At 42.1% G+C, this 18,952-nt stretch overlaps 1 protein-coding gene across 1 annotated transcript in view; it reads right to left on the bottom strand.

The window, feature by feature from the left end:
* Window positions 1-198: 198 nt before the first annotated feature.
* The window catches only part of myo16 (myosin XVI), a gene marked incomplete at its 3' end in the record, with an annotated part of 120,345 nt that continues 101,591 nt past the window's right edge, over window positions 199-18,952 (bottom strand). The window contains 8 exon segments of the mRNA XM_038720727.1: window positions 199-280; window positions 1,080-1,182; window positions 11,689-11,894; window positions 13,132-13,212; window positions 14,315-14,511; window positions 15,492-15,567; window positions 17,303-17,503; window positions 18,052-18,204. Coding sequence (XP_038576655.1) covers window positions 199-280; window positions 1,080-1,182; window positions 11,689-11,894; window positions 13,132-13,212; window positions 14,315-14,511; window positions 15,492-15,567; window positions 17,303-17,503; window positions 18,052-18,204 — 1,099 coding nt within the window.

Raw genomic sequence — 18,952 nt, 5'->3', positions numbered from 1 at the left:
ATGACAGCCTGCGCTGAACACGCTGTCTGGCCAGCCAGCCACGCACCACTGAGACAAGAGGAAGAGGAGGATGAAGAGAAGGATGGAGGAGGAGGGGAAGACAGAGACGCCAGAGGTGTCAGTGAAAGAAACATACAAACCCTAAAAGAACATCATGGGTTGCTGGTTTGTTATTTAGGACATTACCTTTCTGACAGGTGATCTTTTTATGAAGCTGGTAGCAGCGGTCGTTGAGCTGGTCTGCCTGCCAGTATCTCAGAAACACTTTACTACTGCCCATCTATACACAGAACGACACAAGTTATCTGATCAAGAATATATGCAAAACATTGCTGACACTTCACTGCCATCATCATCAGTCTTCAGGAATAGGCTGTCCCACTAGAGGCTGTCCTCTTCTTCTGAAATCTCAGAAGAGAGTGACTTGCTATTTGAGAGATGGGAGAGAAGTAGTAGAGTAGCAATGATGTATGATAATATGGGTGGTGTGGAGTGTGGGCAGGATTTGGGGTTTGCATGTTGATCACTTCCTGGGCTAAAGGGACATTTGGAAGAGGGTGGCTGGCGACAGAGGTCACTATAACAGGTGCACAGAGCTGTGGGGGTAACATACTACCACAGACGGACACTCATTCCAACACACGCTACTTGTAGGAGTAGTGTGTGTGGTGTGTGTGTGTATGTATAGCAGGGCTGTATGAGAAGGTGTCTGTGGGGCATTGTAGAGGAGCGTGTGTGTGCATGTGAGGCAGGAGCTGATGCGACCTGTAAGGTCACACACTCAGACACAACAGCAGTCTGGCAGACAGCACAGAGAGGGGGGAGGAGTCTGTGCTGTTGTGTTGTGTGTTTGGTGTGCATGTGTGAGGAAATGATGATGAGGTGAGGACAGCTGGAACAAGTTGCCAAAGATTCCATGGGATCGGGAATAGTAATTTGGCGAATCTTTTGTTACTGATGGAGACAGAAAGAGGCAAGACACCACCAGACACACACACACCACACACAGACACACACACACACACACACACACACACACACACACACACACACACACACACACACACACACACACACACCTGCCATCCCTGGAGTTTGAACTGTTGCAGAACTGAGCGGCATCTCTCCTCTGGTGACAGTTTCTTTTTGTCTCCCAAAGTTGGGACCACGAGGTCTTTATATCTGAGACACACAAATAAAACAGAAAACACAAAGTGTTGAACTTAAACATTTAGACAAGAAATATTGACACCCCCTTTTCAAAAACAATGGGTTCAAAGGTTAGTGGGGTCATACGGCAGCCCAGCCAAACAGCATCTGTTCCTATTGGTGTTGCCCTAGGCAACTGCTATGAATGGTCAGCTGGATAGAGACAATGTTTTGCTTGTGCCAGGGATCGTAGGGTGAAAGGGAAAATGAGCAAGAGAAAGTTTGACACAGAATTCAATGATAGAAAATGTATGCCTCTTGATATGTAAATACTGTGGATAATTCTATATGCGGTGTGAATTCTGAATGTTTAGACATGAATGCATGAGTACTGTAAGTGTGACAGAGGCTGGCTTATGAAGGGAAACTTGCCAATTTGAATGCTTAGACCAGATCAAAAATGTGAGTGGAATAAAAACTTAACATTCTCCCTTTCATAAGCAGTTACTTCCAAAGGGCCCTTGTGAGCCCCTTTGCACCTGCTCCAGGAAGACTCGGCAGCCACCCAACTTAAGTAAGTGTAACCATAATTGTGCAGAAGAAAAGGGAGCATAGTTAAAATGGTGTATTTGCGCTGGTCCACACTGTCACACTGCATGTGATGATCCTGATGTGGTGTGTTATGAATATTTAATTTACACTGTTCAGCTTTGGCTAGAGCATTAACACCTGTGACAGACAACCCCCGATACCTACAGAGCTACTGAACAGGATACTCATTTAAATTAAGATGAATGGGTAGTCACAAGGTACACAGTAAATGCTATGGAGATTTTTGACTTGTCATAATAGGAAAAGCACACTTATTACATTTATTCATTTTAGCTGACGCTTTTATCCAAAGCAACTTACAATTGAGCTCACACGCCTCTGGAGCAACTAAGGGTTAAGTGTCTTACTCAGAGAGTCTCACAGTGGTTTTGAACCCAGGTCTCTCACACCAAAGGCATGTTTCTTATCCACTGCTCCACCATAAATAACATTAACTTACCCAGTAGTCCTGCTGTATAACATAATGCATCTCCTTCTGCTGGATGACATAAGCATTATCAATAACATTTTTCCTATTTAGTTGTTATTTTGTACCCACAAGGACATGCAACCGATTATAAACACATTTAGATATGAATTGCAAAGTTGGTGGCATGGGTGACAATTCCATATTTTTTGACAATAGACTGAGAATTACACTTATATTTCTGTCCAGGAGCTGCAGGTAAATATGATTTCTTTATCTGGAAACTGATGGATGTCAGTGATACCCTGAAACTGTATTACCTCAATAAAGCTTAATTTTTAAACTTTGAGGTTAATGTTATCAGTAGCTGATATCGCTGGTACAGGGGAAACCCACGCAGATAATATTTTAAAGTAGCCCCACATTTTCAGTCCTTTGGCTTTGCAACACCGCATTATAACTAGAGCCCCTTTTGTAACATCTTTTAGGCATCCATTTACACAGACAAGTCAGCAACTATGACATTCTCTGAATGAAATAGGAATAGAAATACACAAACCCCTCAAACATTGTATCAGCTGGTCAGTGCATTATGTCAGTCAGTGATCTGTCTTTTCTGTTATTAATGAGAGGCAGAACCAGCTGATGATGTGACACATCTGAGGAGGAAAATATAACAAGCAGATGGCTGGAAGCATAACCCACTGTGTTGTCAATAGTGAGTGAGTGAGGGCATGTGCATTTGGGATGTATTTGATTTGCAAGAGTGGGGTCCGTCTGAACTCTACCTAACCCTCTCTCTGTATGGTAATACCAGTCCTACAGACAGCACACGTCCCACTGGGCCCATAAAACACAAAGGAACTCTGTAAACCCATGACCTTCCCTATGAGGATATGAAAACCATCGATGGTCCCTGCTTTTACAAGACCCAAGGGGGCTTCATGTGGAGTAAAAGAAGGGAAATAACCCTTTTGATAACAGTTTAAGTGGAGGGCTACAAGGCGCTAATGTTGTTCTCTGTGAGCAAAAGGGCCTCTCACTGTTACTGAGCATCACAAAGGTGTTAAATGCAATGCAGCTGGAATTTAAACCACTCACTTCCTTTCTGAGGCCCCATCCACACTAATGCGTTTTTGTTTTAAAACAGACCTTTCGCTAAGTTTGCACCTCCCGTCCAAACTAAAACGAAGACCTAAAACGGAGAAGTTTGGAAATGCTGTTTTTCGATTTGAAACGACAGAGGGCGTTTTAGTGAAGATGGTCAAAAACAGAGGACTCTAGAAACAATGATGCAGACGATCATGTTTGCTCTCTGATTGGTGCTACTGACAGTTTTTGACATGTTTTTTTTAATTAAAATATTTTGTACTGTGCAAATAACACTCATAGCTACACTTGTACTGTACGTGTTCCCGTTTACTTTGCGATGACTTCCAGTCTGATTTTCACCGCCGCAGCCGCTTTTAACTCCCGTGTTACATTCAGTCCCAAGTTCGCCAACAGTCCCAGCTCGTTATTGGTCCAAATAAAAATCTGGGTGATTGTTTGTCTGTAGTACTGCATTCTTTCTGTAACTACGGAATAGACCATCTCCTTCATGTTTACACCGATACGCGCATGCCCAGTGTACGTGAACAGCCACTAGATGTGCATTTTCAGTCGTTTCAAATCGGCAAAATGGCATGATCCTCGTTTCACTGCGAAGCTTCGACTGTGAGATTGACAGTCGAATCAGGCTCTGCCCCATCGAAGCATCGAATCTTCGACTATTGGGGGTCAGCCCTAAGTGGTAGTATTTGACCTTACACATAGGCAGAAAATAAACCCAGCCACAAAACTCATAGTGTATCATAAAAGACAAATAAAAGCAACAGTAAAATAGATTTCCTCATAAATCACTATGGTTACCAGGACACTAATTGCCAGCCACTATGACTTAGTGAAGTGGCCTGCATGGTTCCAGTGTGCAAGTGTGTGTTTGTGTGTACTGTAAACACTGGTGTGTTTGTGTTCATGAGAATATAGCAACCTCAAGATTAATGGCTGATTTATTGGCCTGTCATTTTGATTAGTCAAGGGCCAGGTGGTTTTGAAAGACTGACAAATGGAAAGAGGAAAAAGGACCAAGAAACAGGACAAAATTGAGATAGTGTGTGTGCAGGTGAGCGAAAAAGGGAAGATAAAGACTGAAATGAAGAAAGAAATAAAACTTTGCAAGAGAAGAGGCCGGAAGATGAAATAAAAAAGCAAATGGTGGTTCAGAAGAGAGAGAGATGTGAGAAAAGCATGAGATACTGAGTGAGAAAGAACTCTGTAAAGACAGCAGTGTAGTCCACCCCCACTCTGCAGCCCCCTCCTTGGCCAAGGCTGTGTTCATTCATTGGCCCCGTCTGTGTTGAACGCAGTGGAGGAAAGAGAGAGAGTTCCATATGAATGGAACTTGAGTTGACTGGTGTCTTTGTGAGTGGCAGCCATTTAAATTAAGTATAGCCTTAATGTATACATGGACAGACGTCAGACCCTGTTTACACCTAGCATTAACAAGCGTCCTGGCTGATCCGATCACAAGGGGACAGCTTAAGTACAGGTGTGAATGCACACCTAGCAGTCCCATTAACGCTAGCTAACTCTGCATGGACTAGGAGCTCGGAGTACTGGGGCAGTGTTTGTGTTTACACCACTAGCACAGGAGCTTTGTACCGCTAGGAGGAGGTTTACTTTATTTAAGCTTTAAAACTAATATAACTCTGTAAATCACTGACAGTTGAGACCGCAACAGAAGAACATCAGAGGGAAAACTAGAAAATATTTTCTTTATAAAACATGATCCAGATCATACTGGATCAGGATATTTTTCCATAAATTTCAACAAGATCTGTGAATAAAGTTATAAAGCTGTGTTTTTGTACAGCAATTTTTAAGGCCCTTCTCCCAGAACCACATCATTCCGGCAGCGTCTATCGTCTAATCTTATTCTTGTCGGTTTGTGGTCTGACAACAAAGAAAGATAGAAAAAACACCACATTTGTCCTTTAAAATGTAAATGATGTAGGCTATGTATTTATTTGTATATAGTGCAGGGACGTGAGATCCAATCACAAGTGGCCACTAGGGTTGCAGCGGTATGAGATTTTCTCGGTATGATAACTGCCTCAGAAATGACAATGGTGTCACAATATTAGACAATTATTATTATCAGTTACAATGACCCTAAAAGGAATGAAACAATGTTTTTTTGTTGGTTGAACAAATGTTTTAACAATTCACAAGATATTATGTCCTGACAAACATGAAACCTGATATATATATATATTATATATATATATAGACAGTAATACTGACACTAATACTGTTGAATTCAATACGGTAGATAAGCTAATGTACAAATTTTCATACGACAGTATACCGTCAAACTGGTAGGCACATTCTAATGCAAGTGTGAACTGAAGTACTAGGAGCTGTCCACTTGTGATCAGATCAGCCAAGACGCATGCTAATGCAATATATAAATAGCGTCAAAGGAACACTCAAAAGGTCCATTTTTTACAAACACAAAAGCTATATAAGCTTAGGGAATATTGTTCTTTTCTTTTGTTCATCTAGAGTGAACTGGACAGCCTATAATAGAGGCCTTATATCACATAAAACAGAACTTACTCTCTTATTCTATCACAACTGCTGTCTGGGTCAGTTGTACTGGTGGGTTATAATGATATTACAGCCAGACCATGACTCTAGCAGAGATGAACCATGTTCATGCAACAAACCACCATCAGGGCGCAACAATACCAACAGTCCAGCCAAACAAGACTTTTTGGAGGGACGCCTGAAAGCAGTTTGACACACCATAGAAGATGCCTCCTGTACTACAGTAGTTAGTGGCTGATTGAAAACAGCTGCTACATTTCCAGGGCACTGGAAGCTCAGCCATCAAAATGTATCAATGAGAAGACGAAAGTCTCATTTGTGATCTCACCGGGCCATCCCCAGACTGGGCTACCACATTATGAGATGCAGCAGATTTGGAGTATGTCAATCTTCCAGTTACAGAGATAGCAAAGCATCTGTATTCTTTACAACAATGCAGCAATACAATTGCTGAGTACACAATTAAGTTCTGGATATCAGACACAGAGTGGATGGAGTGATGCTTCTCTTTCCAATGTTTACCATCAGGAGTTAAGACCAAATGAGCTGGCGTCTCTGGGAGAGCTAGAATATTTGCCTATAAAAATTGACTCTCTGACAGACAAAGAGTTAAATTCACTACTCTACCTTCAAACACTAGTCTGCTCTCTACTGCTATTAATCTCTTAGCATGGCCCAGCTGTCCAAGCAGGAGCACAGTATGCTGGCTTTGAGGGGATACTGTTTTTTAAGTATTCAGAAAAGGATCAGACCAGAGAGTGCGTTTCCTTATTTACCTCAGCTGTATTCCATTCGATGCTGTCCACAAAGACCTCCCAGTGGAATCAGATGCACCAGTATTTTGCTTTGATTCAGAGCGGCAGGTTACCAGTTTGACAATTCTCATGACATGAAATGTGGGGAATTTTTTAGTTGACTCCAAAAATAGATCTTTGTCCATGCTCTAGATGGCAGCCTGCTGATTGACTGAGTTTCTTTAGTCTGGATTAACTGTGTCTCACTCTGCACAATCCTCACATTGACTGGACCGCTGGTATATTTGAGGAATGGAAGTCTATCTGTCAACTAACCCACCATTCTACACCTGCCACTGTGTTCGTTGCTCAATCACACCCTGTCAACCTGTCTAATGTTACATTTCACTGCCACAACCTGCAGGTGTTCGGCAAGGCAAGCAACCGCCCCACCCTCACACAGCCTGTCTGACAATAGATCTCTTCCCTGGTGCTTGTCCATCTGGGTCATCTCTACTCCCTCCCCACTACAGCGACTGTAAGCTGAAATGAAGGAATACATCAAAGAGACTCTCATCATGTGGTATACGCATCCATCCACTTCACCAGCTGGAGCAGGTTTTTTATGGTTCTCTCTGCCCATATACTAACTACCTTCCTCCATATAATATCACAGAACTGTTCCCCTATGTTCGGCTACCGATTCTGAACACCTCTGGGGTGCTACCATTTGGGAAGGAGGAGTGGAAGACATTTCAAATGCTGATGTTTCTCAAATGCTCCAGCAGTATTCCAGGCCTTGGTGAATGATAATCTGCACGAAATTAATTCAAAAGTTTATCTTTCTGTGGTGTCCGACTTGCCAAATGGTTAAGGCACATACCACAACATCCACAGTTTGATTCTACTCGACTTGCATGTCATACCCCTCTCACTTCTGTGTCCTGCCTGCCTGTCATGTGCAGTGTTTCCCCTATATGCAGTCATGAGTGGCGGTGCACCGCTGCTGAATAACGACCGCCGCTACTAAAATTTCCCACGATTATTAAACTATGCGCTACAGATGTTTTCACTCGCACTGTGCGAGCATGGCAACACACAAATGCTCTGCTCGCTTCCTCTCCTCGTTCTATGCAGAACATACGTGACAGATGGTGTCATAAGAGCAGCGTAACTCTGAATCAGGAGGTGTGTAGCGAGTGTTTGATTGTCCGAGCGGCAGAAAGTGACAGTGAACGCGAGTGGAGGAAAATATTCTGGCAGTAAATGTACAGTGTCTGTTCTGCTTCTCAAGACCAAGAAAAGTCTGTTGTTTCCCACCTCCTGGAAAAGTGAAGCCGGTTAGCACTAAGTTAGCTAACCCCTCCCCTTCAGACTGCGCAGCTGAGCAGGAAAGCTTCTACAGCAGCTACACAGCTGCTATGTAACTTAACATTAGCTCAATTTATAGAAAGTAACTGGAAGCTGCATTTTATTACTGGCTACTTGTCCAATGATGAGAACATCAGGTACAAACTTAGACTAAACTGACATAGCCTGTAGCTCTGTCCTGTACAGACTGTGCCATCAATGTAAAATCACTGTGGAGCAACAGAACCAACTAAATTACTTTCTCTAGATCTAAAGGTTGTAGTTTCTCCAGGGGTGCTGTTTGTCCTGCCCATGCTGCTGAAAAAAATCCTAGGAGGAAACACTGCATGTGCAAAAATGCAAAGTATTATCTTGAGGAACCCCCCCCATAAAAAAACATTCAAGTTAATTTAAAAGATTTGCAGTAGCATGTCTGCCCTGTGCTGAACAACCTAAATTAAATAAAATGTTCCCCAGGCCTGATAAGTGTGAGTTTCACGCCATCTAGGGCAGGCTCCTCTTCTGGTTCAGCTCCAGTCCCGCAATGGTTAAGTTTCCCTTTTCTAGCAACTAGCTGGTCCTTGTGATGCTCAGTTATCTGCTGGTCACACCCATTGTTAACACAAAGATTATCATATACACACGGCTGCCTACACTATATGACACCCACTAACAAGCTCACACACACACACACACACACACACACACACACACACACACACACACACACACACACACAGCTCAACAAAAAGCTTTCACAAAACCCTCACTAGGAATCGTTTATAGCCTGAACAATGACAGTGTTGGCTCTACATGTATATCCATCAAAAACACAAAGGAGCTGTCAGCAGCTTATGGATGGACAACACTACAGTCTATATTGGATTCATCATTTGACATGGGCCTAGTTCTCCAGATTCAATTCCATGTTCAGGTTTTCCCTCATGAAAACCTATTATGTCAGTTTCACTTATCTATTTCACTTGGTATACACTCACCTAAAGGATTATTAGGAACACCATACTAATACTGTGTTTGACCCCCTTTCGCCTTCAGAACTGCCTTAATTCTACATGGCATTGATTCAACAAGGTGCTGAAAGCATTCTTTAGAAATGTTGGCCCATATTGATAGGATAGCATCTTGCAGTTGATGGAGATTTGTGGGATGCACATCCAAGGCACGAAGCTCCCTTACACCACATCCAAAGATGCTCTATTGGGTTGAGATCTGGTGACTGTGGGGGCCATTTTAGTACAGTAACTCATAGTCATGTTCAAGAAACCAATTTGAAATGATTCGAGCTTTGTGACATGGTGCATTATCCTGCTGGAAGTAGCCATCAGAGGATGGGTACATGGTGGCCATAAAGGGATGGACATGGTCAGAAACACTGCTCAGGTAGGCCGTGGCATTTAAACGATGCCCAATTGGCACTAAGGGGCCTAAAGTGTGCCAAGAAAACATCCCCCACACCATTACACACCACCACCAGCCTGCACAGTGGTAACAAGGCATGATGGATCCATGTTCTCATTCTGTTTACGCCAAATTCTGACTCTACCATCTGAATGTCTCAACAGAAATCGAGACTTATCAGACCAGGCAACATTTTTCCAGTCTTCAACTGTCCAATTTTGGTGAGCTCTTGTAAATTGTAGCCTCTTTTTCCTATTTGTAGTGGAGATGAATGGTACCCGGTGGGGTCTTCTGCTGTTGTAGCCCATCCACCTCAAGGTTGTGCGTGTTGTGGCTTCACAAATGCTTTGCTGCATACCTCGGTTGTAACGAGTGGTTATTTCAGTCAAGTTGCTCTTCTATCAGCTTGAATCAGTCGGCCCATTATCCTCTGACCTCTAGCATCAACAAGGCATTTTCGCCCACAGGACTGCCGCATACTGGATGTTTTTCCCTTTTCACACCATTCTTTGTAAACCCTAGAAATGGTTGTGCGTGAAAATCCCAGTAACTGAGCAGATTGTGAAATACTCAGACCGGCCCGTCTGGCACCAACAACCGTGCCACGCTCAAAATTGCTTAAATCACCTTTCTTTCCCATTCTGACATTCAGTTTGGAGTTCAGGATTGTCTTGACCAGGACCACACCCCTAAATGCATTGAAGCAACTGCCATGTGATTGGTTGATTAGATAATTGCATTAATGAGAAATTGAACAGGTGTTCCTAATAATCCTTTAGGTGAGTGTATGTTTAACCAGAAAATATTAAGCGTCACACTGTTTCTACAATAGACGCAGCACACTTCAATCATTTATACACTATGTTTGGGCAGCTGCTTTCTCTTTGTCTTTATGCATCCCTTTGGTTAAGCTAAGTGTTACTTACCAGTGTAGAAACCATTTAGTTCACCAAATAAGAGTGCAGGCGAGGGATCCCTCCATTGCTGCTCTTCCTGAGGTTTCTTCTATTTTTCCGCAGTTAAAGGCTGCTTAAAGATTTTTTGTTTTTCTTCATACAAATCGAGGGGCTAAGGTGTTGTATGCTGTATCGATTGTAAAGCCCACTGAGGCAAATTGTGATTTGTGATATTGGGCTATATAAATAAAACTGACTTGATTTGAGCCATAGACTTTTTTTTTCTCCTTAGCATCACAATGCTTTATTGCCTATGATTTAATTTTGACAATTAAGATAAGCCTTCTTGCTTAATCCTCAGTATAAGTAATAATAAACATCTTGATTCATCCTCTTTTCTCTATGTTTGTCTGTCTGTGTGTGGGGGAGGGGTGTGACGTGATGTGATGATGTTTACAGCAGAGCAGTGGAAACTTTTTTGGGGGGGTCATGTGACCAGCTTTGTCCTCTCTTATTATCTGGCAGGAATGTCCATGTTAATCCCTTTATCCTCAAAAAGAGAGAGCGAGAGAGACCAGGAGACAGTTTGATGATAGGAAAGAGAGAGAGACTTAGATCTAAATCCTGTCAGTATTCCACTGGTTTTCAGAATCGGAGGAACAGGAAGAGAAAGACTGAGACAAACTGAGAGGGATAGAAAGTAAGATAAAGACAGAGGAAATTGCCTTGTGTGACAGAAACACATAATTCTCGCTGCTTCTCAGCAAAACAGGAGAAAAACAAGTGATGGAGCAAAAAAAAGGCTGGAGATGGAGTCAAGAAGCAGCTGAAGTAGGGAGCAGGGGTTTACCACTTTACAGGAAAGCTAGGAACATAGTGAAAGAGTTAAGAAAAGAGGTAATGGAGAGAAATAATGACATTCAAGTGTGGGACACGGAGACCTTACACACAACTGACTGGTTAAAGTGTGTGTGTCGGGCTGACATTGGAAATGTGATAGCGGCATTCATTAGCTGTAATAGAGTCCCATCATACTCTAAAAAGCCATTCAAGGTCATTCTGTGCTTCTAACAGTAAGGGTTGCTGTGACTTGTCAATACTAATGTGCCAGTTTGCATGTGAGCGTGTGATCCTGTACAGGACATACCCTTGCATTCATTTGCAGATGTAGAGAAGGCACATGCTGACAAGCTTTCAGCTTACTCTGACCTGCTCGCCCTGTCATACATACACTGACAGAGATCACAGTGACCTGCTGGGAGCGTAAAGTATCCGAACAACAAAGATCATTGAGGCAGACAAAGAGAAGAAGCAGAGCCATCCATCATTTATGAGATTTAAAGAAGAAGCTGAAAGAGAAGAGAAGGCTATGAAGTGAATGACTCAGCATACAGACATAGAACAATAACTTCAGAGGACAAGTTATGACAGTTGCAGCTCTCTTAATTGTGCAACATGCTCTGGCACTGACCTGCTGAGGAAGGCTGGGAAGGACAGGCGGACAGGGTATCCATAACGAATCATGCGCACCATCTCCAGTACCCCGATGTACTTCAGCTGGGTAGACACATGGAAGCTGTCAAAACTGTCTGGCTGACCACTGGCGTTGGGGCGCACACACTCCACAAAGTGAGGGGTGGAAGCCTGCAGCTTACTGATCACCTCTGACAGCGAGTTCTGAGAGAGAGAAAAGTAGAGGAGATACAGTCAAAGGCACACACTGGTAATTTTACAATCATCTCATTCAGCAGAATGAGCAACATGTTGTGCTGAGTTATTAGTGAAGAGCCCTATGGCTGTTCTTGTGCACTAAGTATTATAGAAGGGAAAGGCGGGCTCTCTGGCTTCTTCCTTTTGATGTTGTAACTTGATTTGTGAGCAACAGTAACTGCAGTGAGATCACATTGTGTTTCAGACAAAGTGGTCTGATTATTTGGGGGGGTGTTTTGCCTCTGGAGGAAGCAAAAACACAAAGAGCTCTTTGCTTATTCTAAGGGTGTGTAAGTGTGAGCTTTTTTTCAGGCCCTGACTTCACAGATGTTGCATCCAAAGTCACACAGACACACACACATTCACATACACGTAAACACTTACATCTGTGTTTTTGCCATTCTTCAAACTGACGTCAGTCTATGCTCTGCATATCTTTAACTACAATGATCAACACTTCACCCCTCATCTTTGAACGTCACTACCAGCATTCACATTGCTATCCTCCCTCCAAACATGCGCATGCACACACACACATATACGTGCGCATGGCACAGTGGTTGTTGTTCATTGTTCATTCATTCATGTGGAGGGTTTCATGCTTGGCTTGGTACAGCATCATTCTTCAGCCCACTCTATCCTCCCTGCCATTCCCTGAGGGACTCGTCGACCACAAGGCCACAACTCTGATTGTGCAACACACTGGTTTCATTCAAACCAAAGGTAGTGGTTCACCGAACCACATTTCAGCATCCTTGCGTCACCAGCAGACGCTGAACTGCTTTCCTCTATTATTTTTGCTTTATATAATTATGAAATCACAGTACCCTACTTTGAATAGCTCGATTTCTTGAGATGAGGACTAAATTCACACAAAACATTAATGTTCAAGATTCTTGCAGGCAAACGGTTATTCAGTAAAATAAAGACAAACATAAATGCACACTGGTTTTGTCTGATTGGCATCAAAAGCTTGAAAATGTACTTTTCCCTAATAGTTGAGGGCTGCTGTATTTGTAATGTAGATAATTGTGATGACAATGACTCACACTGCATCAATAGTATGCTTGTAAAGATATCAAGTTGTAGCTTAATTTTTTTTTTAATGTCTGGAAACAATCACCATGATTTATGACTCAAAGACCTTTTTAGTTTAAGGTCACAAACTACAAATGTGTGGTGAGTGGAGGGGAATGGTTCTTACCCTCAGCTGGACTGCAACTGTGATGGGCCCACAACGCTCTAGCCGTTGGAGGAAGGAGCTTGAGCCTTTTTTCTTCAAGATCTGACAATGGAAAGAGATAATAAAGAGAAAAATATGAGATAGCTGCGCATCTTACTTCAGTTGTTACTGAAGGATATGGTATTGAATGATTACAACATAATCCTCACATATTAACATCAAATTAGGCTGTGTGGCTTTGACTAAAGATCAAAACATGACATTTAAAAATCTGTTTGTCTTTATGCTTTGTAGAAAGTTTGCAATGCACATTAAACAGTGCCATTAGACAACTTCTCTGTCAGTCCCAATTATTCTGTTTCATATGCGCTGCAGCCCAACTCGGCCCATGGCATTTATTGTCTTATATTGTCTTACACCAAGTGCAGTGCTGCAATATTACCTAACGTTACCGTATAAGGCTGCTGGGACAGAACAGGGAGGTGAAAAAGGTCTTATGTAAGCCTGTCCTCTACATGGCTAATGAGCCACAGAGACATCGGGAAGAACCAACTAAAAGGTTACACAACCAGCAAGCCTTTTCAGTCACATGTGTACCAGTACAATTCTAATTTCCAAAACATTAAAGAAGATGAAATGGAGACAGAGAAACAGAGAGGGGGAGGATGGACTAAAAAAAGAGACTTGATATATTGAGAATATTTTTATCAGGCTGTATCATTTGTGTATTTATAATTGTATGTCATGAGAATAGCACACCACATGACTGTGTATGCATGCTTGTGGAGGTTCCACTCAAACAAATCCAATTCCCAGAGATCTATATTGTTTATAGCACTGTGGTGGGAAAAAGCTTAAATTAGACTGTTGTTTTTTCCTAAAATACTTTCCCTGTTTTTCCATTGATCCGCACAGCAGTCAGTTGCCCTGTTGGAACAAGGAGCTTCTGTGTGACTGTGTCCCTTAAACTCAACAATTGCTATATTTTATTATCTACTTTCATAAGCTAGTATGAGCAATCCAACTTTGGCCAATGTTTGCCTCAAACCTAATTGTCAAATGATAAAAATGAACATGTCCTCCCACATCCTTTGATGCTCAAGTGTCTTTTGGAGTTGACCGTAGCTACAGTGCAACAACAGACTTGCTGCATGTGTGGTTCATGTAAAGTCCTACACTCACCACTCTGAACAGTGTACTGTACCTTGGTAAGATCATGGAACCTCCGGGGCTGCTGGGGGACAGTATTGGCAGTGACAAGGGAGGATGATGACATCCTGTGGAGCAACAGTGCAGCTTTAGGCCCCCTCAGCCCAGCACGGCCCTGGGCTGCTGGCACCAGAGAACCAGTCTGAGTCAACTTGGACTGGAAGAGCTGCTGCAGTAACACACACTCGCTGGCTGCCGGGCACAAAGCACATATACACAGAGAGAGGGAGGAAAATAAGGGTGAGAAGAAGCAACGGCATTGGTGGAAATAAGGGGGTGGAGGAGAATAAGGAAAGGTCGGAAGAACAGAAAAAAAGAAAGAAAGAATGAACGAACAGTGAGGAGGATGTAAACAAGGAAGGACAGATGCATCAGAGGAGGAGTGAGAGTTGGAAGGAGGCAACAAGAGAGGGTGGACCATGCCATTTGACAACACGTGGAGCAGTCCACAACAACAATGAGCTCATTCAGAAAGCTAAACAACATGTGTGTGAATGTGGGCGTGTGGCTCTCATCTGAAAGACTGAGAGAAAGCGCGAGGGGGTTGAGGGGTGTATGATGGCATGTAGGCGTACTAAGCAAAGAAAAACAAACATGAGTCCTGAACTAATTTAAGGACTTAATTACACACAGCTCCAAGTGTAATTGTCTTTTCATTTAAAGCAATCATCGCTACCATCTGAATAGAGACTTACATAGATCACTCTTCCCTTCTATTGGCTTTAAGGCTTAAACTTAAAGTGGGGAGGGGAAGAAGAAAACACATAGTACGTATGTCAGTGTGTGTACCTGAATGGCAGCGACACATCGACTTGGTCAGATGGAGGGACAACAGCCAAGTGTGAGTGAAAGGCTAGCCTTTAGAAGATTAGCCTCATCATGGAAATTATAGCAATTAGGCTGCTAGACGTAAGGCTAGCTTGGCAGTCACACAACGACTGCCTGTGTCCTGCTAACCACAACACCTCACATCTGGCACCTTCTATAGACAATACACACACAGACGGTGCTGTCTGCTGCATATGGGATGAAATACACACATACAAACACGGCCACACTTTGACAAAGAGTGGTTTTGTATGATGTTAGTTTAGACAAGAGTACATTTTTGTGATCAAGTGTGCTCTGACGCCACAGTGTGCTCATATGTGTGTTATTCATTCGGTACTTACACTTCATCATTAACAAGAGATTCTGAGGAAGGGAGTCCTTGTTTCTTGTGAGTGACCCCGTGAGGTCATATGAAATCTGGTGGAAAAAAATCACACATGGACATTCACTTTTCGCATTTAATCTTATGTGTAAAAGAATATACCAGCTCACACTGACCTATTTCTTTGCAAAAGCAACAATTGGAGCTCCTTTGGCTATATGAATAAATGAAAAATTAATAAATGAAAAATTAATAAATAAATTTGTATCATTTGCATGACCAGAAACATTAACTTATAACAAACCAAACATGCTGGCATGTAAACCCACCACAATCTAACAGCTGAAAGACGTGGTAGCATAAAAACAATCGTGTTGTCGTGTTGACCTGACAGCAGTGTCACACACTGACACATTTTGCCATCTAGTCTTTTAAAGAAAAACATTATTTTGAAATATAATAATGTTCTTCTCCGCATAATGCCTGCTACCCACAGATAAATGGATTTCTTTTTATTTCTTTTTAAGGTGCAGCCTATTTATCTCATCAAAATAAAGCTCTTACTTTTGCCACCTAACAGAATTGGCTTTAAAAAAGAGGTTTCTAATATAGAGAAAAGACAGCTTTCATACAATTTGCACAATAATATCATAATCTATGACACATAGATAAACAGACTAGTTTAGACACAAAATTCAGTTAATTAGCCAGCCTGGATCATCTTTTTGTTTTATTTGATTAAGGAACCTCAAAGAAAATCATTTGTTCAATTTGTTCAACCAGCAAAATCATTGGCACGCTGCAGCGTTATTTAGCAGATATCTATGACAGACCAGTTTTGCGTAAGGCACGGCCACCTGCTCTTGGAGGAATGTATTCTTCTCCTTCCTGGCCGGAAATACAGGTCTCCCAGGGTGAATACCAACAGGTTTAAATTTTCCTTTGTTCCAAGCGCAAGAAATGCGCTTAATTTGCACTGAACCTTGACTACAATGCTCAGAAGCACTTTATCATGGCTACCATTCCAATGGTTTGATATTTGTAACAAACAGATACATCTTTTTTATTTGGTCATTTGCTGTAACTGTTATGATTAATGTACCATGTCCTGTTGTATGTTGCGTTTGTGTTTTTGCCCTACTGTAAATTAAATTTCCCCCCAAGGGACAATAAAGATCTGATCTGAAGTTGTAGGAGAAACAGGAGCTTTTTTAAAGCTTAATATGTTTGTGCTAGGATATTAGATTCCACAGTGGAGCACAGAGGCTCAGCTTGTTAATTTCTTCTGTGTAGCGGCTGCTGGTTTGTCAAGGGTATGTCAAGTGAAAATTAATTATTGTTACATACCACCGCTATTTCCTCTACGTTTCAGCAATTTCCTATACCTCTTAATGTGTTTTCATAGAATTCAGGAATCAATAGTCAACTTGTATGCATCACAACTGTTCTATGAGTCACCAACGAAATATAGCAGACCAAACATGACTATTAACGCACAAGTATGTTACCAAGGGCAGACGATGAGTTGAGTGAGCAGTTGATTTTTTTTTTTTATGTTTCTGGACACAAGCCTGAAAGATTATTGTATGAGTTGTATCAATCTCCTTCTTCCCCAGGAGATTATCAAGCCTGAGGCACGTCGTTCATTTAAGAAGCACTGACATGCACTTCTTTGCTTTGTACAAAACAGAAGTCATAATTTAGGATTTTTCTGTTTATCGCTCAGAAGAGTTAAAGGTCTACTGCAAAGACAATTGGTTGTGATAGACTTCATTTTACAATACCCAGCACTGCCACTTCTTAATATATTTTTCTGTAATACAGACAGACCTGTCCAGCATAGTGGCTGACAGTAAATGCTGGGCCCTGGTCTTTGGGGGGGGGGTTTCCATTGCCGTCCTTGGTTGTGAGAGAGAGGCCGTGAGTCGGATTGGAGTCCAGCTGGGTTGACAGCCTCTTGTACAGGGTCTGCTCTGCTGGCCGCAGGCTCTGGCTCTCCTCATCTAACACACACAGCAGTCCTTGAGGCTTCTGAAGGAAAAACCAACAGATGCTCACGTTATTTATGTCAGTCACATTTACAAAGCACCCTCGATAATAATAGCAATAAATACTTGTGACCATGAAACTTTTATTGATCCCCATAGGGTAGAGTTATCCCTGGAATATCAAATATATTCTGTTTCATATTTTTGTGGTATTTTGTCAATTACTGATAGAGATAGTAGAGACAGACAGGAAACATGAGGTGAAAGGGTAACATGCAACAAATGGGTCCGGCCACAATCAAACCAGGGACATGATGTCACCAGTCCTATAACAGCTTGAGTTTTATTTTACACAATGTGTTACATTTTTCTTGGATGTCTTACTTTCAAATAAAACTTCCATAAGAAAAAAAAAAGAGAAACAGCAAATCATTTATTGAAACAATTTCCAAAGTTTTCTAAGGTGAATTTGTATGCAAGTTTAATTTATTTGTGTGATTTTGTAAAAGCTGTGGGTTGGCTTCCAATGTTGAATCACACAATGACACACCAAACTGGACTGGACTGGTCTAAACCAGCAATGTAAAGTACCTGAAGAAAGAAGTCCACAACGGCTGGTTGGATGGTGGGGGAGCGCGGGCTCTCCATGGCAATGCCCTCCTGCAGACACTCAGCCTGCTCCTGCTGGAACAGCACCTCAGAGACGAACTGTCTCAGCCGCTCGTTGGTCATGTTCACGCACAGCTAGAATGCACACAACACACACTTAGGCACACACATCAACCCATAAACACACACTTCAGTGCGCACGGCATGAAGTTCCACCTCAGAGACACGGTGATGTATGTTTGTTGTTAAAGCAAACAAATTCACAAATATGATCTCAAACACAACCTGCTGTGGCACCAACAGTGAAGTCAATGGGGCATAAATGAAGTGATTACTTATAAAACACACCTGACCCGGAAATGAAGTGAGCTGTTTACAGTTCATAATATGAAAATGTTTTAAGAAATGTCTTATAACCTTCCTGTTATGACAAAATGTTAAGACACAAATATCAATAAAAAAACATCAACTCATGCATAGTATACACTGTAATGGATGTCCCCCTATGTATTTTTACATTCCTACTAAAATATGGACGAAGTGTTCCTGTTGAGACATATGAACTCTTCCTAACCCAGAAGTCAACCAATCTGAGCAAAGGGGAGTCAATCAAATGGGTTTGTCTGGCGTGTGTGTGTGTGTGGAGCTCTAGAGAGGAGACTCAAGTGGGACTTGTCACATTGATGTAATGAAAAAGAACGTGCAATATGAAGTGGAACAACACACAACAGCAGACTGCAGCAGCAGGCCTGTTTAAACTTCTCCTGAACCCAAATGTTTCACAAAGCGGAACACAAAAAAAAGTCTTACAACATTGTAGCATTAAGCATGACTTGTCATACAGCTGTGTCCCTCTTTTCAACCCTGAATCTGATGCATCTAT

This window comes from Micropterus salmoides, unplaced genomic scaffold (assembly GCF_014851395.1).
Source record: "Micropterus salmoides isolate LMB-PRFRI ecotype aquatic unplaced genomic scaffold, ASM1485139v1 Ms_hic_scaffold_15, whole genome shotgun sequence".
Taxonomy (NCBI): Eukaryota; Metazoa; Chordata; class Actinopteri; order Centrarchiformes; family Centrarchidae; genus Micropterus; species Micropterus salmoides.
This window is presented reverse-complemented; position numbering and strand designations above follow the sequence as displayed.